This window comes from Phodopus roborovskii, unplaced genomic scaffold, assembly GCF_943737965.1.
Source record: "Phodopus roborovskii unplaced genomic scaffold, PHOROB, whole genome shotgun sequence".
NCBI classification, from domain to species: domain Eukaryota; kingdom Metazoa; phylum Chordata; class Mammalia; order Rodentia; family Cricetidae; genus Phodopus; species Phodopus roborovskii.
This window is the reverse complement of record NW_026126541.1, coordinates 5,913,208-5,937,803: the sequence shown is the minus strand read 5'-3', so window position 1 is coordinate 5,937,803 and position 24,596 is coordinate 5,913,208. Positions and strand designations below refer to the sequence as shown.

Below are 24,596 nucleotides of genomic sequence, written 5' to 3'. Positions count from 1 at the left end.
GCTGTCCTTTCCTTATCGGCAATAAAAACACTTCACAGTCAGGGTCCAGACTCCCTGTGAGTATTCTGTTATGTGGCTTTTTCTTTTATGTTACTTCTACTCTCTTTAAAAACTTAATTATTTTTAAGCTATTTATTTCTTTCTATGACTGTACCCTTTTTCTTAAGCCTACACACATTGTTAAACATTGTAACCTTTGTTAGAGGCTTTTTTGTTTTTCATCTGAATCTATCTTTACTGCATATCTCCATCCTTTTCTGAGCACATGAGCCTTTAAACTGCTAAGTGGTGTAGCCAGGACCGACAGCTTTGGCGGCTGGCTCCGCCCACTTCTGGATCTCTGAGAGTGAGACAGGTTGAAGGTACTTGCCATGACTGGGAGCTGCTTTTAACCTTCCAGCTGTGGGAGGCCGGTGCTTGTGCTCTTGCAAGAATTTTTTAAAATTTAGTTTGCCGTTTCTATTTAGCACTGCCAGCTAAACAGCAGGGACTCTTAAAGGAGGTGGGTCCTTTTTCTCCCTGCTCCCCCCACAACCAGTGTTTTCAGGCCCTACATGGTTATTTGAGCTTCATATCGGTATGCAAAATGTCCTTGGTTCTTTGATTTTTCATTTTTTGTTGTTTTACTCTTTGGGGGCCCACCATCCATTTCCCAAAGCTCAGCCTTAGCTTGGCTTATTTGTAGCCAGATTTTCTAACTTAGATTCATCCATTTTTCTCCTACACTTTGCCTCTGGGCTTTTTACCTGTCTTTATTCTATATCTCTCTCCCTTCTTACTCCATGCCTGGTTGTGCAGCAGGGCCCTGCACAGCCTTCTCTCCTCCCCCTTCCTTCTCTCTTCTCTCCTTTTTTGAATCTCCAAAAAGGGGGTCCGTCCTTCTGCTCAGCCCCCAGTTAAGAACCCTCCCTACACTTAGTTCCTCCCTACCACTTCCTGTCAGCCAGTTGCTGACTCAACCTCCTGAAGCCAGGTTAATTTTATTTAATCACGCAAATGTAACGTGTCTTTGCATTGTTAACAAAAGCAGCAGAAACAAATGTATCACACCTTTACACAGTTAAAATAATTCTACAACAGGTTGGTTTTTTTTTTGGTTCTGATTTATTAAAACAAAACCCCATTTCCATGCTTCTCGCGGTACACCATCATCAGGCATAAAAATCAGCCAACATTTCCAAAGCAGTGTCACTCATAAAATGATACAGTGCTATTCTACAGTAGAAGTCTTTTTACAACAATCTAGTGTATTCTGTACAATGGGCAAATACTGTAACAAACACCTCATAGAGACGGTTAGCCCTTTAGCTGTTGGAAGTAAGGTCAAGAGCCTCCAGAAGCAGCCATTGGTTGTGCTAAACTAAATGCCAGATGGCAACTCTCAAGCTCCTAAAAAGTGTTTTTAAAAAACAGATTTACATTCCATAGTAAGTCTTATAAACTTCAAAGATAGGGTCTATCATTGCAAAACACTACAGTTGTCTATGGATAAAAATCTGCATTCAATTGTGCAGCGTTTTCTTTAAGATCTATATTAAAACCTTCATTATTTACCCCCAATTAATCCTTGTATTAACTCTGCTACTTTCAGTTTTAAAAGGCCAGGGCCGTGGGTAGCTGCTTTCCATCAAAGGAAAGCATCCAGCCAATGTCCTGTGCTTACTCTTCCCAGCAAGGAATAATAACGTCCATCCACTCGGTGCATCAGGGTCAATACAAAAGCATGCAAATTCTGCCTCAGCGCCACTGTGACCATTGGGTCTGCTCAAAGAACTAATTAATGTAGTTTCCATGGCAATGCAGTGAGGTGTCCCAGAGGGGAGAAAGGCCCTGAGGTCAAAGCAGTCTGGGAACTCCAGGTTCCACAGGCCTGTGTCCTGCCCAGTGTAGAGCCCTTTCAGCACTGCTAGGTACTGCTCATCCCAGCCTTTCCCCAGAGCCCAGAAACACATCTCAGAGCACCCACCTCAGAGACAAACTATGGGAAACGAGGGTGCAGGAAACTCCTGTCTGAGCTTCCCTTCGCTGCCATCCCGGATCTAACTTCTGTACCCACCCTCAAGAGTTCCAAGGTTTTACAGCCAAGACGGGGACAGCACATCCGTGGGTATGCTCACCTTAACACTTGTGTGTGCCTTCATTTCTCCTTAGGGCTAGAAAAGCAAATAGTCTTCCCCTCTCTGAGTTACCTGGGTTAGCCTCATTTAAAAAGAGTGCGGCTTCATATTGCTTATTATTAGGGTTTTATTTGCTTTCACTTGTCTCACAGTCTCCCCTGAAGGGCATGCATTTCGGTTTGACAGAAATGCAGTAAACTGTAGTAAGTTATATACAAGCACCTAGTTTGTTTAATTCCGAGGACGACACCCACTGCTGGAAACGAGGGGAATGTCTCTATTAGCGAGCAGGGCTACCTGCAACCCTTACTGTGCCGCCTTCTGTTTCTCCCTCTTCTCAGGAGGCACTGAAGAATGAGTTGTGCTAAATTAACTCAAGGGTCAGCTTGTCGGGATGCGCATAACTTTGGTTGAGATTTGGTCTCAAAGCACCAGTTAATTACAAAAAGCATGCGGACTAATCCTCACAGTGAGCTAGTGTCTGGCCACAGCAAGTGAACGAAGGGCAGTCCCTAAAATGAACAAGACAAAAGGAAGGAGCCCAGCAAGGGAAGGGCATGTTTCTCTGCTCAGGCTACAGAGGTGGCCATTATTCTCAGGGGACAGGCGGGGCAGCAGCACCCACTGGGGTATCAGGTCCGAGGCTTTGCAGCCACCTGACAGCGGGAGCCACCTTCAGTTTCCATTTAAAGGGTAAAGAAGACTAACAAAATGCCCAGAAGGGTGTCCCAAGGGAGTAAGCCAGACTCCCTGCGCACCCCCCAAGTACAGTCAAGGGAAGGGCAGCTCTACCCTGTTAACAATACAGAAGGAAAAGGGTGAACATCTCACTCCACGCCCAAGTCTCTACAGTTGACAGTGAACTGTTGCAGAGGAAAAGGAGATCTGTCATGCAAACCGGGAAGGGTGGAGGCCACCAGAGAAAGCATTATTGCCATGAGCTCCGAACCAGGCATTTCATGCACTGTAAGATGCCAGGCAGGACCCTACCCTCCCTGAACACACACCTCTCACTGGAGACTATTAGTGTTTAAAGTTCAAGCGGGGAAGTACAAAACTCATCCCTAAAACTTCTATAAATTCAAATCATCTATGGAACACTCATCAGAGGAATTCCTAATTCCATAAAATGACAGAGATATGGACAACAGAATGTTAGAAACTGAACTGTCACATGATAATTAAGAAACTGCCATAACTACCACAAATAACTAACATTTATGTTCCTTGTTCACAAAAAGGCACCTACCCCATTGAAAACAAAATTTCATAATTATTTGCCTTCGAGTGGCAATGGAGTTTGGGTATGTAGCCCATACAAACAAACGTCCAAGGAACCAAGGATCCTTCTCAGGGCTGAAAACCCGTAAAGGCCTGCAACCGCCTGCCACTCGGTAGGGTCACTGTGCATGCCACAAGGCTGCACAGGGCACCGCTCAAGTCCAGGTCATCCAGGCTCGGGTGCAGCACCCAGAGTGCTATGGGCCAGCAATCCCTCTGGCTGAGCTACCAACCCGCACAGACACGGACTGGTTGGAGGGCCCCAAGCAGCAGCAGATGCATGCCCTTAAAGGTCAGGAAGGGGACAGCCACCAAACAGCAGGCGATTCTAAACACTCGTGGGCATCACAACGCAACGTCACTCTGTCACGCAGGCAAAGCCTCCGGGTCCACTTTCCTGGCCAAGCGTGGTTTCGCCCTCGCCAGCCAGATTCACCTTCTGATGCCGGCTCTTTTCTCACAGCATCTCGCTTCCTGCCCCACACAGGATCGTCTGCTTTCGGGCAGCTATTCAAACACACTTTGAGATTGCCAGCCCCGGGCAGAGTCATTCCTTAGTAAAGCACTTGAGACGCAAGGGCTCTCACACAACCATAGCTCTGTTGACAGCGATGAGATGAAGATGGAGAGCGGATGGCCCGATTATTTTAAAGGAAACGTTGTCACATACTATACAAGAGTCAGTCCTACATACACCTCTACGTCCATCACAGTAACTAGTCCTTAAAGGTCAAACTTAAAATGTGAATCTTTAATCAACTCCAAAATAACTTACTGAGATTTCACCTAGTGACCTAGTGATCATGAATCACAGACGGCACTGGCCCCCAGTGCTCTGCACAGGCCACTGCGATTGTGTTGGGAGAGCGCAGATCCGCGGGGTTAGGCAGGTCCGCGGGGGTGGGCAGAAGGCACGCATCTTCCTGGAGGTCTCCTCGGGGTAAGGCAGGCTGGGCCACACCAGGACACCTGCCACTCTGGGTCAGACTGGAGCCTGAGAGGGACTCATCTACAGCCCCTCCCTCGCCATGGGTGCTAAGAGATCCCTACAGCACCACAAAACTCAGAATATACTCCAGGAGTTTCTGCCGGTTGCACTGAGGTAGGAAAGTACTGCTCAGTTCTAAAACAGAGACTCTCTTTTGCTTGGTCTCTTTGAAAACCTGAAGAGAGATGTGAGAGAAAATACAAGTCAAAAAACTAACGGGGTAGAGACGTGCTTTTGTTTGCAGCCCTAGACGTATGTCCAAGACCCAGAAAGACTGACCCTTTGCTAACAGTAAAGACAGAAAGCTTTACATAAATGTGGCTGGAGGTGTGTGCGTCCGAGGCTAGCACGGTAGGTGTGGGGGTCTGAGCGAGCATGGAGGCGTGAGATGGGGTGTCTCGGGGAATTCAGACAGAGCCTTGGGGTTCACAACTGAGAATAAACCCAGAAACAGGCCCTTATAGCAGGTCACATGCAGCTCCGCGGAGAGCATCATACATGAAGGTAAAGAAAACTGATGTAATTCTAGAAATGCTAGCAAACATGCAAGAAAGTAAGAGAATATGAAATAGTTGCCCAGTGGCTGTTATTTATAGTTTGGGAAGAAGTGAAACCCATAGAGTCCTGATACATTCAAACAGGCCCTGCCAACCCTCACCCTGGGAAATCCATTCCAATTAGCCCAGCAGAAAATGCCTCTTCTAGACCCCAAAAAGGCAGAGCAACTGATTAGAGCCACATGAAACAAAGGCCAGCACAGTCATGGACACGTACCCCGATATCCTTAAACATTTTCACAGCGCTCTTCACAAGACAGTACGTGGCGCTCTCGGCTGCAGAGAGACAAGGCTGGTCAGTGTTCAGGCTCCACACACGCAAGCCTCTACATCGGAGGCTCCAAAGGGAACACAGGAGTCCAGATTGGAGCGAGTTCCCTACTGCTACTGGCAACTACCACAGCCTCCTTCAAATGTACTGCTAGCTCTATAAACCGATTCTATCATGTACTAACAAAAACAAGAGGAGGAAGATACACACAACATCTGTCTTGCAGGGTTTGTGAGAATCAAACAAAATGGTGTGTAAAGAGTCTGAAAACTGGACAGTGATGCAGAGATGCTTCTTAGGCCCGTGTCCACACATGAAGCTCAAGTTTAGAGGTCGGGAAACGAGTTCTAGCCCATGTTTGCCACTAAATTAGTCAAGGGCCTGGGGCAGTTAATCATCTCTACATGTCTTCTGGCTCTGAAAGCTGACTGACCTATGCACATGTCAAGGGCACACGCTCAGCCTGGTGACCCACCACCTGGATGCAGAGTGGCACGGAGTGGGACTCCCTAAAGGAGCCTCTGTGCTGCCAACGGCTCGATACTCAGCAGCAGCAAAACGTCAAGAGAAGCGGTAACTTGTTCAGTGAAAGACTACAGAGCACACAGAACCACATGGAACATGTATGAATCTCAGTCATCATGCTAACTGCAAAAAGGCAGACACAGGCTACATAACTGTACCACTCCGTTTACATGACATACCATGGCAGATCTATGGAATGAGAGGTCAGCACAAGTCTGCATTTTTCCCAACTTCCCAAAACTAACAGGTTTATATCGTACGGAGAACGTCACATACCATACACCGCGACATTCCTTTCGGTCCTGCTGATAAGGTATCTGTGCAGCTTCTGCAGGTACTCAGGCTCGGGAACTGGGCCACTGAAGTTGTGGGCAAAGATGGCGGCAGAGCTGTAGGCCTCTAACAGGGGCCCCAGCAGCCTCTGAAGAAAGGTGATGAACTGCTGATGCTCCTTGGATTGGCTCACCTTAGAGTGGAGAGAGGAAGTGAGGTCCCAGGGAAGGAGGGGAAGCAGGGCCAGCTGCTGGGTGAGCGCTGGGCGAGCTGGAGAGAAGAGTTAAGGTGGTCTCCCCCCCCCCCCCCATAGCACGGCATGAAAGCAGCCTGCGGCTCCGGCAATGGCTAACTAGGAAAGAGCAGCTGAGATCAGAGAGCTCTTCCATGCAATCGTTCACTTCCACAGGACCTGCGGGCTGTCGGCATTCAGCAGTCAGCTAGAGGACATCATCCCAATTGACTGACAGAAGTGTGACAAATCCTCATCACCGAAAACAGCTGGTCTAGGGCTGACAGCTCCAGGGCTCACAGCTCAAATATAACAGTCACTCACGTATCCGAAAAGCAGGGAACAGCAATTATATATTCAAGTGCATGATGCACGACCACCGTCCAATGGGAAACCAGTCACACCCAAACAGAAACAGAGGGAGCTCCTGAGTGTCATTTGGGAAACACAATCACTGCCCTGTGGAGAGTGGGTACCAGCGGGTACCAGGTGCCCCCTGAGCATCTCTCAGACGTGCTCAAAGTCACCTCCTTTCTTCTTCCTAGCTTTGCAAGTCACTGGCCCCCGTTACCCGGCTGCCACGTAAACGTAACGCTTCACTGTTACACACCCCGAGCCCCTCACCAAAGTACCTTCAGACAGCAATCTCGCTGCTCCTCACCAAAATCACTGTCTTCATCTTCTTCATCACTTCTCCAGTTCAGAGGTTCTGGAAGCTTCTTGTCCCAGGGTTGTTCTGCAAGACCAGGACTGACATCTTCCTGGTCATCTTGCTATTCCAGGAAGACGGCCGACAGTAAATAGGTATGCCTGGGCACACAACCAACCACCAACCGACCCTGACAAGCCATCGTCTTCTCAGTCTGCCTGTACCTTCTCCGCCACATCCCTCAGGCTAACTTTCAGCCTTTTCCAAACTCTAAACCACTCGGGGGGGGGGGGTGTGTGCAGGGCAGGACCTAGGGACAGGTCGAGGGAGAGCTGCAAGATGGAACCTTCAGATCTTCTCAACGAATAGCTGCTTCCCCAGTCCCCCTGAACTACACCAAATCTACTGGGCCAGATTTGGGGCCCCAGGAGACAAAAGCTCGTCACGCATAAGCTCCAAGAACCCTGACATTATTCGTGTCCCATCCCAGGGTCTCTGGGTGCCAGAGAATCAAATCAAGGTATGTTTTAATCTAGGAAATAACATTTACAAAAGAATCCAAAATACTAAGCAATCCTAAGGCACGCGTGCCCTCATGCTCACTGTCCGCTTCTGTCATCTGGGTACAGAGACACAGCAAACACATTTCATTGGTTGGGACAACTGGTAGAAACTCTGGTTTAAATAAATAACCGGTAGGAAAAGAAGATGAAGAACAAGCAACTACATAAGAAATAAAGGCAGGCATGTTCTCTTACCTCTGCCACGGTGAGAATGCCGTACTGGATGAACTTCCCTACCGTCTCATGACAAACTTGGTGAAAAGTCTGGCAGGGCTAAAGAGAAGTCATTTACAGGGGAGTCGGCCTCCTGCAGCTCTTAGTCCTTTCCTTCCCCTCCCTCCACCTCACCCATGCCCAGGACGCCCTATGAGCTGAGCTCCACCATGAGCTGAGCTCCACCGTCTTAGCAAACGGTCACGACAAGGCCAGAGAAGAGTCCTTTCCCAGGGACGGTAGTGCACGCATGTGGTCCCAACCATGGAGAGAGCTCCCGACCCCAGTGCCCTGAGTAGGACAACCCTACAAAGAGCAGTTTCCCTCTTTAGTTTTATGATGAACTCCATGCAGGAGCTCTCTCACGGTGAAGATAGTTCACACAAGTAATGAACAAGAAACCAACACCCCAATAACTCAAAAAGACCCATAAAAAACACGAGGCCCACTTTAGGAGCCCTATCTTCCCACACCCCTCCCGATTCTGCCCTCCCCCCCCCTCCAAGTGCCAACCACACACAGAGAGCATGTTCAAGAAGACCACATGCAAAACGTACACACTCATGAATGTCCCAATAATCAGCCACGTGAGAAAAAAGTCAGTACAGTGCAAACAGACTCCACTTGGTTTTGAGTATCCAAAGTCTGCTTCCTACGCAGGCCTCGTTTTAAACGTCAGCTAGTGTAGGGACACGATGTAGTGAACACACTACTGAGCCTCTGAGTGTGTAAGCCGAGGAGGTGTGGAACAGCTCACTTCTGGCTTATCCACTTATAATCTGGGTTCCAACATCCACAAGTGCGTGAGCTGGTTACCGACAACCAGCTCGGTACCCTCTGCACAGTCACTGCAGGAACTTGGGGTCTGACTGAGAACTCCCAGGGGTTTCTCACGCCTCAGAGCCAGGGCACAGGACACTGGGCACTGAGCCAGACAGGAACCAAGACAGTCAAGGCCAAGACTAGGAAAGTAGTCTCTGAAATTCCACAGTGGGACAGAAAATGGCAGGGACAGGACAAGCATCCTCTAAGAGAAAAGTAAAGGTATCTCACACTTTCATGCAAACAATTAAGCATGGAGGAACCTCGCTCACCAGAGAGATGGTGCCTTCGTTGGAAAGGAGGTAACACAGGCTGGCCGCCTTCCGCACCAGCTGCTCCTGGCTGATCAAGCTACCAGGGCCACCAGCAGACGCTCCGGAGCCCCGCTTATTCAGAACTGCATACAGGCTGCAGGCTGGGGAAACAAGAACAGTGGAGTGCTGGGTGACTCTTACATTACAGCCCATCAACAAATTAAACAGTAACAGTCTGCAGTAGCTGGAGGAATTTTAAACCCCCAGCATCCCCTTCTGTAAGCAGCTCAGGGCCTCTGTCCTCCCCACAGAGCTAACTCACCTCCACGGAAGAAAACACGTGCTGTGGAGGTGTCTCGGTAGGCACCATCTCCACTGCAGACGAACAACAGTGGTACACTCCCTCAAGCAAGGTGCTGGCATCTAAACCGACCAGGCACCCTGTGTCCCGGGTAGCATCAGGAAAATCTCCGGGAATGTTTCAGGCCCTCACGTACCTATGATGGCTTCCATGATGAAGACATGAAGTACCCCGTTGCTGTAGAAGTTGAGTTCAAAGACTGATGGGACAGTTGTGCTGGGGGTGATAAAAAATTCGTCTTTCCTGCTAGTGTGGGTGATTGTGACACAGTTTCCCAGAAGCTGAATAGCGTGCATGACTACGTCTTCCGAATTCCCTGAGAATCCGAGGTCAAAGTCACGAGCTAGGACTTCCTCCTTCATCACGAAGAAGTCCTCCACCAATGTGGAGAGGTGGATTCCCTACAGAGACAAAAGAGACTGTGACACAGAGCCTGCTTCCCCATTTTCTTCCTGCTGAGGCTGTTTCTGCTGGCACACACAGAAACAAACCCAGCCAGACCAGCACCTAGAGCAGAAAACAAGGCACTCAAAAGCTGCTCCCCAGGAATGTCGCAGGCAGATGTCACACCACAAAACCTGAGCACAAGGGAACACAAAGGGAAGGAGACAGGACAGTCTGACAGTCGTGCTGAGTGTTCAGTGGGGCCCATCGCGAGCCCCTCCCCCAGTGTTTATTTGGTGTCTATACACAGACCCTTCGTCTGGTATCAAGAGCACAACAGTGAACATGAAAGGCACCGCCTCTCCCACGGCAAGGTTACACACGCGTGTTGCGGGAGGGCAGCTGGGGCTCTGACATACAAATAAAATTTCCTGGAAACTTTCTCCAGAAGAATGCATATTGTGTGTCACTGAAATACACCTTAACTACACAGAGCAGCATCCTTCTGCGTTATGTGTTTACATTCTGGCTCAGGCTCTAACAACCTTCTTCCCTCACTGGGCTGGTAAACTCTGGGCAGGGAGCTAGGTTCACTGTCCATCTCACAGCCTCAGCCTGCAACAGGCTGACTGACACTCGGGCTTCCTACTGGACCTCCAGGAGCACCAGACGTACCTGCCTGTGTCTGTAGAGGAGCAGGCAAGCCACAATGTGGGTAGACATGACAGCACAGGACTTGCTCGCAGCTGTAAGGAAACAGAGCATTATAGCTGGCCTCGATCTGACATAAGAGACCGTGCTCGGGTGCAGGCAGGAGCTGTTGCTCGGCTGCAGGCAGGCGCTGTAGGGCTACCAGGTCTCCTACCATATTTCCATAACAATGGAAACACAACTGAGTCTCACAGCAATCACTAGCCATGAGACCACATTCTATGACAGGTGCACCTTCGATCCAGATGGATGAGATCAAGTCACCAAATGGATGTCTTTACTGGAACACCAAGACCCAAGACCAAAATGCAGGCACACTCTGGAACTCTAAGGGCCCCTCCATTGTGGGCCTTGGCAAGCTGTGGGCTGCAGTCTTATGAAGTCACGCTCAAATTCTAACTTCTACACTGATTAGTGTCATGACTCGGAATGAATTCACAAACTCCATAGCATCCGTTTCTAAGCAGGAAATAGGCTGGCTGCTTGGTGGACACTCAGTCCACTTGCATTTTCTCTTTTCAGTGTGGTCCAGAGAAGCAGGGAGGGAAGACGAGGACATTTAGAACGCCTATGCTTTGGAGCCCAGCACTTTGAATTTGTAGAAAATTATCATCATATAGAGAAATATGAAATGGAAATGCCACTTGTGAGTCTTTTGAAATGACAGTGAATTTAGAAAAACTTCACTTGCAATTAAAGCTGTCTCCAGGGTTTGAAAAGTATCCAGCACCATTTTACAGCCACTAGGAAAAGTATTTATGAAAAACTTAAACACACCAATAAATATGTAGTAAATAGAAAACAATTCACAGCCACAAAGTATTTTTAGAGACCAGAGAGAGTAACACCACTGACTGTCAGGAAGCGGCTCTTCCTTTATCTCACTTCTATTTTCCAAACCTTTGACAATTAGGAAGGATCAACTTTGGTACCCATATCTGAGGTGTGGGAGACACAATCATAAATTCTTAAGGAAGAGTTCTCTGGGCTGGGGGCCTGGACACCTGCTTAGAATGTATGAGGCCCACAATCACACACACACACCACACATACCGCGTGCACACACGCACACACACACATACACACACACCACACATACCGCGTGCATGCATGCACACACGCACACACGCGCGCACACACACACACACGCACACACGCGCGCGCACACACACACACACACACACACAGAGTATCCTCTGGGCAGGAGTCAAGCGGGAAAAGCAGCAGCCATAGAGGGACAATGGGAGATACAAGCTGAAGGAAGGGACCCTCTACGACAGTGCACGGGCCGTGATGAGACTCCGACCAGAGTGGCCCAGGAAATGGAAAGGATCACAGCCAACCAGGGCTGAGCCCGGGGCACCACAGTGCAAGGTGCAGGTCCTCAAGGGCCACTGCAATGCACCAAGCTGCAACCTGGAATGTAGGGGCAGCTTGGTGGTGGGCCCAACCTCTGCTTGGGGCTAGTGTCGACGCACTGTTTGTGCACAAGTATTCCAGGACAAAAGCAGAAGCTGCTGGAGTGCAGAACCACAGCTAAAACAGCTTTCGGATGGGTAGCCACTCAGTATTTACTGAATGTACATATGCACCGGGCTAGTGGAGAAAGAGATACCCAACTATAAGCCCAGACAGCACATCACCCAACAGATCAGGCACATATTCATAAGCCAAAGGAATCTACAAATCACCCTGACACAGTATGTTTGAAGAAGCAGGAGAATTGCTGCACGGGGCTGCTCCTGTCAGACAGACACCCTCTGGGTATCACTTTCCCGCCAGGAACTTGCCTACTCAACCTTTGAACAGGTGAGGGACTCAGCTAAGTTGAGCAGATTCCAGCCTGCATGGCCTACACTGCTCCACATGCAGTGCGCAGCGTGTGGCAAGCAAGCATGGAGCTCTACTCACTGAAGAGAATGTGCTCGGCCAGGTTGGCAATCAGCCTTCTTCGGAAGGCTTCGTCTGCTGTATTTCTGGGCTCATTGCTGGGTGTGTCTTCACTTTCAGCAGCATCATTAGGCCTAAAAAGATTTGTCAAGTCAGCCTTCCATAGCCTCACGCTTCAGCTTTATTTCTACTTTGGTTTTTTTGTTTTGATTTGTTTTGTTTGGAGATAGCATCTCACTCTGTTGCCCAGGCTAGCTAAAATTCCCTATAGAGACAAGGCCCGCCTCAAGCTTGTAGCACACTCCTCCTGTGTTCCAGCTGCTGCGGTCCATACATGTACCACACCTAGCCCTAACTCACAATATAGGGCTAATTTCTAAATGTATGAATAGCTCTGATCACCACATACTTTAAATTATGAATTAGATCATTTCTCTGGGTCGTTTTCCTCTACAATATAGAGCCTAATATGCCATTCTTCAGACAGAATACTGTATCTATTAATGATAGTAGTCTATTAATACATCACTTCTAAACTTACTGATACAAAGAATGCAGGATGCAAGACATCATGTTTTAGAACATCTGAAAACAACGTTTTATCTACTATAAAGGAAGGCTCTAAATTACAATGAATTTTCAGTTCTGGAAAATTCAATTACTATCAGTCTTTTATGAATCTCACTCACAATATGCACAACCCAAGCTACCCCCGAATAAATTCAGTTCAGATATTCAAAAGCATAAATCAAATAATCTGACAAGATTCACAAAATCAAAGAGGTCTGCAGAGAGAGGGAGAGAGAGAGTGTGTGTGTGCGTGCATGCGTGTGTGTGCGTGCGTGTGTATGCATTCCCACACCCTTTATCCAATCGAGAGGGCTGTCACTGCACTGAGGAGGGGAACAGGAAGGAGCATGCTCCCGCTCCCGCTAACCCACCCACCGCCGTGCAGTGGGGAGGGGGGAGGGGGTAACTGCACGGTGGGGGTGGGGGTGGAGCCCGCAGGGGGCCGCACACCCTACCTTGTAGGAAGGATGATCGGTACCAGTGCTTGCTGCAGAGAAAGGGGAGCAGATGCAGGTCTCTGGCATTGGCTTTCTAAATATTCCTGGCAAAATTAAAAGAGAGGGAAAGAAAGAAAACCCTTCATAACAGCATACACACTACATTTCGATTTTCAACAGTGAAAAGGAACTGTTGATGATACAAGCTTCAGGCCAGAGCTTTAACAGTCTCTCACCTTCAAGGAAAATGGTTGTGCAAAATCCACTCTGACATAGCCGTAGTTTTTCCGCAGCATTCTGATAACCCCTCTCGCCACACTCCAAAGACTCTCGTCCTTCTTGGGCTTGCCCTACAACAGCAGTGAAGGGGAAGGTGCTCTGCTGTGACGGTGTTTCTCCTGAGAGGTCTCACTGCGCTACTCAAATCTGCAATCCTACAGCCCCCTCAACTGCCCAGAGACAGCCATGAGACACTATGCCTGGCTTACAATAATTTCTTAGTAGAAACTTGAGTTCTGTCTTGATTAAAAAAAAAAAAGGACAATGATACATAAAGAAGGGACAGTGAGTGACTGGGCGCCAGGGCTGTCCACCTTCTGACTCTGAGTGGGCCGGGCCACACTCACAGCTACCCTGGGGTCATGTGGCCCACAGGACAGACTGGACAGGCCTGACTGCTTCAACTGAAACCTGCCAGGCAATGCCTGGTATGCAAAGATGCACACAGGAAACAGCCTTGTCATTCATGGGAGGAAACTGATCAAAGAGAAGCAGGTAATGCTGGTGCATTTAGTCTGGATTCCTCAATCCACAAAGATGCAGCTCCAGGACAGTGAAGGAATAACAACATAACGTCCTGGGAACTGCTCTTAAGTACTAAGATTGAAAGAAGAACAGAGGGGAGGGCGCCAGCCAGCCAGCCTCGTGGTATGTTTGTATAACAAGTCATCCCACAGGACACACATGGTAAGGGCACAAATTGTCAAGAGCCATCAGCCTGCTAAAATTGCAGGTCCAGCCCTTACGTAGAAGTTCTGACACACTGGAAACGGTCTTTGAAGTACATACTGTGCCCAAGGCTTCCACACTGAGTCAGTAAAACTGGGCTTCCTCAGACTGCTCAGCTAGCAAAGCCAAAGAGGGCTGTGCCCGCCTATAGGGCATCGCTTAGGAACTGAGTACTTGCAGACTTACAGCTCTCGCCTCCCTTCCTTACTCCACACACCAAAGTAAACCCAAAGGGCTCCACGAGAGATGTGCGGAGACTAAAGAGCTATGTGTGTAACTTATTCCCACCATGGAAACTGCCCCCGGGATTCTGAACTGCATTTCAGCAACAAGGCTGTGCTTACACAGGTGATCAGAGTCAAAAGAACCACATTGTTGCTGTCATTGTTATTATTATAAGGTTCAGCAATGGAGAAAAGCAATCTTTCTAAAAGAGGGTAGACAAGTGGCTCTCCTGGAGGGAGCTACCGGGAAGGGTGTGGGGAAGGTTTCTGAGGTCCTGAAAAACTTACTCCCATTTCTCATATTAGTTTGCAGTTGCTTTGCCAACACAACCCAGCCAGGCTCCAGGCTTCACTGAAATTTACTCTTGATTAATGCACCGTCCTCAGAGAGAGCAAAGCATGGATGACCTCCCATCATGGTGAAGATCACACTCACTGACAAGTGGCTTTCCACCTCAATGCCATGGTCAAGGCCAGCACTGACTCATGAGCTCACCTGCTTCTCCAAGCCCAGAGAAGCACAGGAGACTCACTCACGGACTGGCAGACAAGATGAAGGCAGCTCACCGTGCCCACTCAGGAAGGTTTCAGATAGGCAACAAGAATAACCATGTCAGCAAAATGCCACTGAATCCAACGCTAACCATCAGATACAAAAGCAAAGCTTGGAAGGCGAGGGAGGCCTTGTGCAGGCTGGCGGCTTACCAACTGTTCACCGTTGTAGTGACCTTCGATTATCCGATCGTAGGAGATGCCCACCGGGATGACGAGGATGTCAGGGATGGTGTTGGAAGACAGCGTGTCCACTACCACTGACAACAGCCCTGCCCGAGCACAGGAGGTCTTCCCGCTCCGGGAGCGGGTGCCTTCCAGGAAGATCTCCAGGAACTGCTGCTGCTGGAGAAGTTCGACTATGTGCTGAGGCAGGAGAGAATTAGACATGGACTAAGACCGTGCAATCCAGACGGGGTCAGAACAGGTTAACTTCAAACAAAACACAGGGGAGTACTTCACGACTGAGTAAACGCTCCCCGTATCCGAAACTGCAGAGCACCCCACTTGGGAGATTACAAAAAAATGATCACTCCGATCTATGCAGTCATCTCCCAAATCAAGGAACAAATTTGTAAGAATCTTAGTTCGAGCACGTCTCTATTGCTCTCCTGTGCAGCTAGCACTATGGTGTTGAGGATTACTAAAGGCCATACGCACCCCATGAAGCAAGGCTCTATAGAGAACATCTTTGCGTCCATCTGGGGTCTCGTCGAGCCTCCTTCTTATGAAAAAGCCCCCAAGCTTATGAATCAACGTACTACAAATGAGAGAATACATGAATTATTTATAAGGAAAATGTAAAAAGACTCAAATGTCACATACTCCAAAGCATATTCCATTCAGACAGAAATCCGTATGTCATGCTAATGTTGACCATGGAGATGCAGATGCTCATCTCCCACGTTAACGATATGCCCCACCCACTCCTCAGCCTTTGCAGTATGGCTGCCAAACTTCTAAGCCAAAAGGGAGTTCTGAGGTGATGTCATCTGCAAAGATTTTGACAGTTTTGAAGATTTTAGAATGCTTCTAAATTTAAAAAAAGAGCCGCTGCCTTCAGTTCTGTATCCACCGGTGGGCCCTCCAGGCTCTATGGACAGCTCCGTGCAGGGGTCACACAGATGGGTGGCCCTGGCTAAACTAAATGGCTCACAGCCTGGACAGATGGTACAGGAGATAATACTGGCTGCTCGCTGAGGATGCTGGTTCAAGTCCCACCACCAACCATCTATAGCTCCAGTTCTGGGGGATATGACATGCTCTTCTGAATTCCTTGGGCACCAGGCAGGCAAAACATTCACGCATACGAAAAAAATAAATCTTCTTTTAAAAAATTAAGCATAAATGGGGTCACACACACAAAATAAAACGTAAAAGGCATGAGTTTGAGAAGGTCTGACTGGTAGGGATGGGGCGGGGTTAGCAGGGATGAGAGAGACAGGAGAAGCAAGAGGAAGAGAATAATCAGAGTACACCACACACGTCTATGAAAATGTCAAAATCAAAATCCGAGGCGGAGCATGGTGGTGCACGCCTTTACTCTCAGCACTCAGGAAGCAGAGGCAACAGGGTTTTCATGTCCAGCCTGGTTTACATTGCTGGCCAGCCAGAACTGCAGAGTAAAACCAACTGCCTCTCAGAAACGGAAAAGAAAGATTAAAAGAAAAAACTTTAACACAAAACTCTGTCCATGCTCTCCAGACACTGAGTCTCACACAAATAGACAATGGCCCATGGCTAATTTGTAAGGTGAATAAATATTCTTTGAGGAAAACACTCTCAAATAACTAATGCTTAAAAAAGGGTCCCTATGATGAGAATAATTTTATCTAACTGAAATCAAATCTAAGTGTCTTTACAAAACAGGAAACAGGAGCTGGAGAGATGGCTCCGCAGCTAAGGGCACTGATGCTCTCCCAGAGGACCCAGGTTCAATGCCCAGCACCCCTGTGACAGCTTAGAAAGCTCTGTAACTCTAATTCCACGGGGTCAGATCCCCTCTTCTGGCCTGTGTACTTAGAAAAACAAAAACTAGGTTCATTGACAGCATTCACAGGAATGAAACTATTCTGCTTCCCACCCCAAGTCTCTTCTGTACCACTGGTAACCCTGGATATGAAGTTAGAAGTGTCTGGGAGTCAGACTTCCCCAATTCACACCTCTTCCTGGGCTTTTCAAGTGGAGTAACTGTCTTCAAATAATATTTCAAATAATACTTTCAAATTAATATCTCACTGTTGTAAGTAGCAACGCTATATTAAAACGTTAACATAGCAGTCAGGGTGAGATGTGGGTGAAGGGTAGAGCCACTCTGAAATTCTTCAGAATAAATGCATTGCGTGAAGGATAAGATATGTTTGTCACTGTGGAGACTTAAACGTGATAAAGGAAAACTCCAAACAGACAAGTTTGTCTGCAGTCCGCTCTTATCTGAAGCAAAGGCAAGCTAAGCAATGGCTTCCATGAGTTCCTGAAAATAAATGCTCGATTATGAGAGATTATAAACATCTGGCACTTAACAAAAAGCCTCACCAAAAACTAGATCAGAAGGGAATGAATATATGAGCTCTCTGACCACAGGAGAGCACCAGAGAAAAGCCACTTGTCTGTCTCTGTCTCTCTCTCTCTCCGTGTGTATGTGAGTGTGTGAGTGTGTGTGCGTGCATGTTTGTGTGTTCACATATGACCAGAGCATAACCACAAGTGTCATTCATTAAGACCTATCTGCATTTTGAGACCAGGTCCCTAACTGGCCTGGAACTTGACAAACAGGATAGGCTGGCTGGCCAAAGAGGCCGGAGGCTCCAGCTGTCTCTGCCTTCCCAACATTAGGGTCACAAGCAGACACCACACACCCACACTTTCTCACCCCAGGACCTCCAGCCTAACAAGCAGTTTACCAACTGCACCATCTCCCCTGCCAACCTTTCTGACAATTTTCTAACTTAGCTTCTCTGTTCCTTGGTGCTGGGAAAAGATGCCCCAGAGTGTGACATGTGTGTCCTCGTCCCCGGAGTGTGACATGCATGTCCTCGTCCCGGAGTGTAACATGTGTGCCCTAGTCCCTGAGTGTGACATGTGTGTCCTCGTCCCCAATCCCCAGAGTGTGACATGTGTGTCCTCATCCCCAGAGTGTGACATGCGTGTCCTCGTCCCCAGAGTGTGACATGTGTGTCCTCATCCCAGAGTGTAACATGTGTGTCCTAGTTCCTGAGTGTGACATGTGTGTCCTCATCCCTGGAGTGTGACATGTGTGCCCTAGTCCCTGTAGTGTGACATGCGTGTCCTCATCCCCGGAGTGTGACACGCATGCCCTAGTCCCTGTAGTGTGACATGCGTGTCCTCATCCCCAGAGTGTGACACGCGTGTCCTCATCCCCAGAGTGTGACACGCGTGTCCTCGTCCCTGAGTGTGACACGCGTGTCCTCGTCCCTGAGTGTGACATGTGTGTCTTCGTCCCTAAGTGTGACATGCGTGTCCTCGTCCCCAATCCCCAGAGTGTGACATGCATGTCCTCATCCCCAGAGTGTGACATGCGTGTCCTCATCCCCGGAGTATGACATGCGTGTCCTCATCCCCGGAGTGTGACATGCATGTCCTCATCCCGGAGTGTAACATGCGTGTCCTAGTCCCTGAATGTGACATATGTGTCCTCATCCCCGGAGTGTGACACGCAGTCCTCGTCCCTGAGTGTGACATGTGTGCCCTAATCCCTATAGTGTGACATGTATGTCCTAGTCCCCAGAGTGCGACATGTGTGTCCTCATCCCTGAGTGTGACATGTGTGTCCTAGTCCCTGAGTGTGACATGTGTGCCCTAGTCCCTGTAGTGTGACATGTGTGTCCTCATCCCCGGAGTGTGACACGCATGCCCTAGTCCCTGTAGTGTGACATGTGTGTCCTCGTCCCCAGAGTGTGACATGCGTGTCCTCATCCCCAGAGTGTGACACGCATGTCCTCATCCCTGAGTGTGACATGTGTGTCCTCATCCCTGAGTATGACATGCGTGTCCTCGTCCCTGTAGTGTGACATGCGTGTCCTCGTCCCTGGGAAAGCATATCTGTCCTGTAGGCCTCCACCACTGTGCCAGCTGTTTGTCTGTGCTCCCGTTACATGACAATCTATGTGTCTTGCCCACGTGTGCTTGAAGCTCATCAGGACAAATCCCACTGACCTCTGCTGCGGCACTCTGCGGCCAGGACGGAGAGTCCTGCCCCATGAGGCTGAGGCCAGGACTTTGGACGCCACTGTGGGAGGCCCCGCTGCTGGACAGCAGGTGCTTCCTGCAGTTTCTCTGTCTGCCCTAACTCACGTCGGGTCACAGAGCTGACCTCAGTGCTCTGTGCTACCTGGAGTTGAGAGCGGCGTGTCTCAGCTCCGCCCAGTCCCTACTGGCTCCTCGGTGACCAGGCTTAGTTAGTAGACAGTAGATCCAGGCTCCGACACCTCTGCTGGGCTCACACCTGGGCAAGCACTGACTCTCAGGGACTTAGCTCACTAATTCCTTTCCAGTCTGCCTCCTCCCCGAGAACATGGCTATTCTATTCTTCTGATGTAGTCACTTGCCTGAACTCTCAACAGAGTCAGGGTTAATTTCTTCAAGGCCAGAAGTTCTGAGCCCATCAGTGTCAAAGCCAGGACAGATGCCAGTCCTAGCTTAGAGTGCTTTTGATCTGGCCCTTAATATCTGTGTGTCTGCCACTTCCAGCCTCTGGTCTTTCCCTGATAGTCCTACCTGACCATCACTTTCCTACCACCATGCTCTTGAGTCTCTGCCTTTGAACACACTGTTCCCTTTGAGCAGATACACAGCATCCTCTGGAAATGCTAGCAAACCATTTGTGCTGACTGGATTCTCTCCATCACCAGGACAAGGTAAGAGCAGTTATATACTCTTACCAACCTTTATCTACCATGGGCCCAGTACCTCACCTTCCTTTCACAGATCTGGTACCACATCTTACTTCATTGCTTTTTAATAACCTTCCATCCACCTGATAAACAGTCCGTCAAGTTTACCTAACCGATGTCCATCATGTATCAAATACAGAAATATGGTGATGAACATCGCTTTGTTTTGTGTAGTAGCCAAAGGTTCCACAATGAAACATTATTTTTTTAATAAAAAAAGGCTAATGTCATTTTTATAACATCAAAATATAACAAACACAAATCCCAAACTCGAAACAATCTTTTTGTTTTTATAACAGAGACTCACAATATAGCCCTGACAGACCAGGAACTTGTAGTGTGGACCAAGATGGCCTAGAATTCACAGAGATCCACCCGCCTCAGCTTCTCCAATACTGTGATTAAAGGTGTGTCCAACATGTCTGACAAAACGCTCATTTTAATACCTTGAATTTCAAACACAGCTGACCTCACCTGAAGATGGGGATGTTGAGATTGTTGCCCGAGGCGATGTACGGGGCCTTGATGTTATGGCAGAAGAGGATGAAGGTGAGCAACAGATAGTCGATATGGGATCTATGCACCGGCAGAAACAAGAGCGGCAGGTTCGTCTAGGGCAGAGGAAGGTGCGACCGTGAAAGCTCGGGTTAATGTTCAGCCCCACTCTGCCCCTGCATTTTGGTTACAGTCACTCACCACCGGCTCAACAATGACTCACTCTCTATACGGGAGGGCAGAGGGGAGGGGGCGGAGAACGCCAGGGAACAGGAAGGTCGAGCTGGGGCAAGAACAGAGAGGGAGCGCAAAGAGAGAGACACCGGATAGAGGGAGGGAGCCAAGGAGCTAGTGTGGCGCCCGGCACTAGGGAACCTCCCAGGGGTCCACAAGGAGGGCCCCAGCCAAGATCCTAAGCATCGGTGCAGAGGGTGCCTGGACCAGACTCCCCCTTCCATCAGACTGGGGGCCGCCCTAGTTAGCGTCATAGAACCTTCATTCAGTATCTGATGGGAGCAGAGATGTACAGCCGAGCACTGGGCCGAGCTCCCAGAGTCCAGTTGAAGAGAGGGAGGTTTGATACTACGAGCAAAGGGGTCAGGATGATCTTGGGGACACCCACAGGAAGGGCTGACCTGAGCACGTGGGAGCGCACTGACTGTGGCGTGACAGCGGGGAACCTGCATAGGACCCAACTAGGCCCTCTGAATGTGGGTGACAGCAGTGTGGCTTGGGCAATCTGTGGGGCCGCTGGCAGTGGGGGCCAGGATTCATCCCTGGTGCGTGAACTGGCTTCCTGGAGCCCATTCTCTTTGGAGGGAAGCCTTGCTCAGCAGACAAGGGGAGGGAGGGGCTTGGTCCTGCCTCAAAGTGATGTGCCAGAATTCCTTGACTCTCTCTGAAGAGTGGTGAGGGGTGGGAGGAGCAGGATGAGGGGAGGGAGTGGGAAGCAGAATTGGTATGTAGGATGAGAAAAGACTGTTTTAAAATAAAATATGATTTTAAAAAATGCTCCAATAATTCTTCAGTGCCTACATGTCTAGATATAAGATCCACTACTACAAGAGCAACTAGTGTGGGGAGAACAGCTAGAGGTCAGGGTGACCACACCTCTTCCGGGAGGCACCCTTCATTATGAAAAAAGAGCAGAGGGTTTTGGAGCCAGACTTGGTTTAAAACATGGAGAAAAACGTTTCCTGTCTGTGACCTGGGCCCATGTTTCCCGTCTACCTACTCTTCTATTTCGCTGTGTATAAAACCGGCAATGCGTGACTTGGTGTTCGGGGCTGTTCTGAGGTGACTTGAATTCTGTGCACTTTTGATAGACACTGCTCCTCTCCAGAAATGCTGCTGCGGCTGTCACAGAGTAGGAGGCCTCCGCAAGGCTGCAAATCCCTAACCGCACTGAGGAGACTCTAACAGCACAGCACACACTCAGGGCAAACGGAGTGATGAGACCCTTACCTCTGTTGCGGCTTTGACCATCTCAAGCTGACCCTTGTGAATCTGAATGTTCCAGAAGAAGCTGTTGAATAGCTTTAGCAGCACCCAGCCAGTCAGCCTGAAGAAATAAAAAACATCTGAGTCTATATGAACACAGACAACCAACCGTGTCTATATTATAAATCTGCATCCAGTTCACTTTTGCCTCACGCAGCCTCTGAGCCTACAGCCTACAGCATTTGTAAATGACTTCACGTGTGTACATGTAGGTATCTGGACTGAGCAATGGGTGTTCCGATGTAAAACAGACACCGCTCACAGAAGTATCTCCTCGCTGTGGACTGCGAACACGCTTTCCTCTGCTAGCACTTACTCCTTCAAAGGTGAATGGCCAAGCTACATTAGTGACGAACCACTGCCTGTAAGACTCTAGACTCAGCCATTTGAGGACAGCAGACCACATCCACAAGAGAGCGGCTGCTACCAATCAGTGTGGACTAAGGCAGATAGATCCAAGCCTCCGCTGTGCAATTCCCATTTGAGGGGTGGATTTAACCCTGAAACATACCACTGTCTTTTGTTCACATCTTTTCCCTGAGCTCAGAAAGGAAGACCCAACAGATCTAATCTACTTGATGGAAACACACCTCAAGCCATCCATCCCTTTACTACCTGATCATGCCTGGGGAGACAGTAGCAACCATTTCCTGCAGGATCTTCCGGGCTTTCTTCTTCACCTTCTGGATGGCTTTAGACTGTTGCTGGGCAGATCCATCCGGGTTCATCTCAGCAGCCACTTGAGCAATTGCCTCCTGAACTCTGATTTGAAAGTAAAAGTCAGACAGTAAAACTGATTCTGTGTTACCGGATATATTCAGTATTTTCTAAACTATGCCAAGTGAATAGGGTGGGAAAACAGAATAAAACATCCATTGTCTTTAATAGGAAGAAAGTGCATGTTCTCTTGAAGTAATATAGTAGCAAAAGAGAAACCCCCTGACCATTAGCCCTTGTTGCCTGTCAAGACTGATGGCCAGGGGCTGAAGAGATGGCTCAGTGGTTAAGAGTGCACACTGCTCTTGCAGAGGACCTGAATTTGATTCTCAGGACCCACACCCGGCAGCTCACAACTGCCTGTAATTCCAGCTCCAATGGATTGGCAGCCCTCTGGCCTCCTGAACAGATAACAACATATAAAAGAACAATCCCTTACAGAGCTGGACAGACCTAATGATTTTTACTCAGATTCACTGAGTGATTTCTATGGAACTTGAATGCCGGTCATGTCACACTTTAGCAAAGGAAAAAGACTGTTAATCCTGTGTACCTAACCCACAATGGAGAACACACTCAAGGTGGATGCAAACTTTGTGAAAAACAGCTTCATGCGATCTAGTATAATAAAGTAAAACAAACTGCCACAAAAAAAAGTCAAAGGAGTATATGATTTTCTTTAGAAATCATAATTCGTCATTTATTGTTATTGTCACAACACTAGAATTATATGTAAAACTCTCTGAGAAGCATTAAAAATGGACATAACTATTTACTTTTTCTCTTGTCCAATTGAACCAGTCATTTTACCAAGGCAGGGTTCAGGAAAAAAAATGAACACAGCAGTAAGAAATGTGTGAAGAAAAAGCTCACCCCAGTCAGACAGCTCTTCTCTTGACTTAGAACATTTCTACCACCCTAGTGACCTGAAGGTTCTCTAGACAGCATTTACTGCATGGGCCTAGCATGTTTCTCTGGGTTTCCAATGATATCTCCACAGTCAGCTACTCAGCAATTCATTTAACACGTCCTTCTAAGTACTTACTATGAACCAGGCACTATCGGGTTGGAGCTACAACTCTGACAAACCGTATGAATTACAGTTTTCAGTCACCCGGTCTCCAGCTCCAGTCACACCCAAGAGGCAAAGCAGGAAAACTCCCACCCAAGCTCCCACAGCTAGGGGATCAGAAAACCACCTCGAAAAGTATGGAGCAAGCTGAACTTTAAATTCAAGGTAATCGGAAGGTCCTGAAACTGCCTCAGACTTCCTACCTCCCTGTGGTCTCCCCTGGTCTAAGGCACTGGGAGGGCCTCTCTGGAACTCCCTATTTGAAAGAAACTTCTCCCCAAGAGGCAAGAGTTCCGCAACTCCTGGAATCCTTGTCAGCGGGTAGGGAGGCTTCTGGGCAAGGTTAGGTGATGTCACTAGCCCTCTGAGAAAAGCTTCTAGCTACCTGGGCGATCTAATCATTCTGTCCCTGGTGAAGTTCCATGTCTCATCTCTTGCTCAGAGAAGAGAACGCTGTCCCTACTACTGTTTTCCTTAGCTCACTCATAAGCCCCTGCAGTGTGCACACCCTAAACTCCTACAGGGCCTTGTTCCCCTTCCCCCTGCAAGGACTCCGGTTTCTCCATGCATTAGGCAGCGGCTCTGCTGGAGGCTGGTCCACATTACTGAAGGTGCGTGATTCTTTTCCTTTGCAGTCTGCTGAGGTCAGCCTCCTTGACAGATTAACATTTTATCGGTGAGCAAAGAATTGTAGCAGTGGCTTCCTACTACAAGGACTTGGACTTAAGTTCTCAGTAGCCATTAGACAAAATACCAAGAACTTCTCTTCGGGCTGTGAAAACAGAAAAGGGTTTGTCCCCATAGAAAACCGATGGGGCGCGTGTGCACATATCTCCAACAGTAGCTCATGACTTGCCTTTCAAACTCTGCAAGACTACTCAGGACACAGTCCATAAACAGGCCTATCCGCCTACATCACACTCCTCACCGCACCCACCTCTCCCGACTTCCCTCCACATCTCTTTGCGGCTTAACGCTTACTGTTCAGAAATGCAAGCGTTTCCCTAGAGAAAAGCA

The 24,596-nt window shown here is 48.6% G+C and overlaps 1 protein-coding gene across 1 annotated transcript in view; it reads right to left on the bottom strand.

The window, feature by feature from the left end:
- Window positions 1–1,401: 1,401 nt before the first annotated feature.
- Gpam (glycerol-3-phosphate acyltransferase, mitochondrial) overlaps window positions 1,402–24,596 on the bottom strand; it is a 53,259-nt gene continuing 30,064 nt past the window's right edge. The window contains exons 7-22 of the mRNA XM_051200015.1: window positions 22,406–22,552; window positions 21,755–21,851; window positions 20,270–20,406; window positions 15,543–15,642; window positions 15,036–15,248; window positions 13,335–13,448; window positions 13,117–13,202; window positions 12,113–12,225; window positions 10,166–10,236; window positions 9,243–9,507; window positions 8,764–8,906; window positions 7,652–7,729; window positions 6,877–7,017; window positions 6,016–6,205; window positions 5,161–5,219; window positions 1,402–4,561 (exon numbers count right to left, since the gene is read on the bottom strand). Coding sequence (XP_051055972.1) covers window positions 4,445–4,561; window positions 5,161–5,219; window positions 6,016–6,205; window positions 6,877–7,017; window positions 7,652–7,729; window positions 8,764–8,906; window positions 9,243–9,507; window positions 10,166–10,236; window positions 12,113–12,225; window positions 13,117–13,202; window positions 13,335–13,448; window positions 15,036–15,248; window positions 15,543–15,642; window positions 20,270–20,406; window positions 21,755–21,851; window positions 22,406–22,552 — 2,071 coding nt within the window. The 3' untranslated portion in view covers window positions 1,402–4,444. The remainder of the gene's footprint in view (window positions 4,562–5,160; window positions 5,220–6,015; window positions 6,206–6,876; window positions 7,018–7,651; window positions 7,730–8,763; window positions 8,907–9,242; window positions 9,508–10,165; window positions 10,237–12,112; window positions 12,226–13,116; window positions 13,203–13,334; window positions 13,449–15,035; window positions 15,249–15,542; window positions 15,643–20,269; window positions 20,407–21,754; window positions 21,852–22,405; window positions 22,553–24,596) is intronic.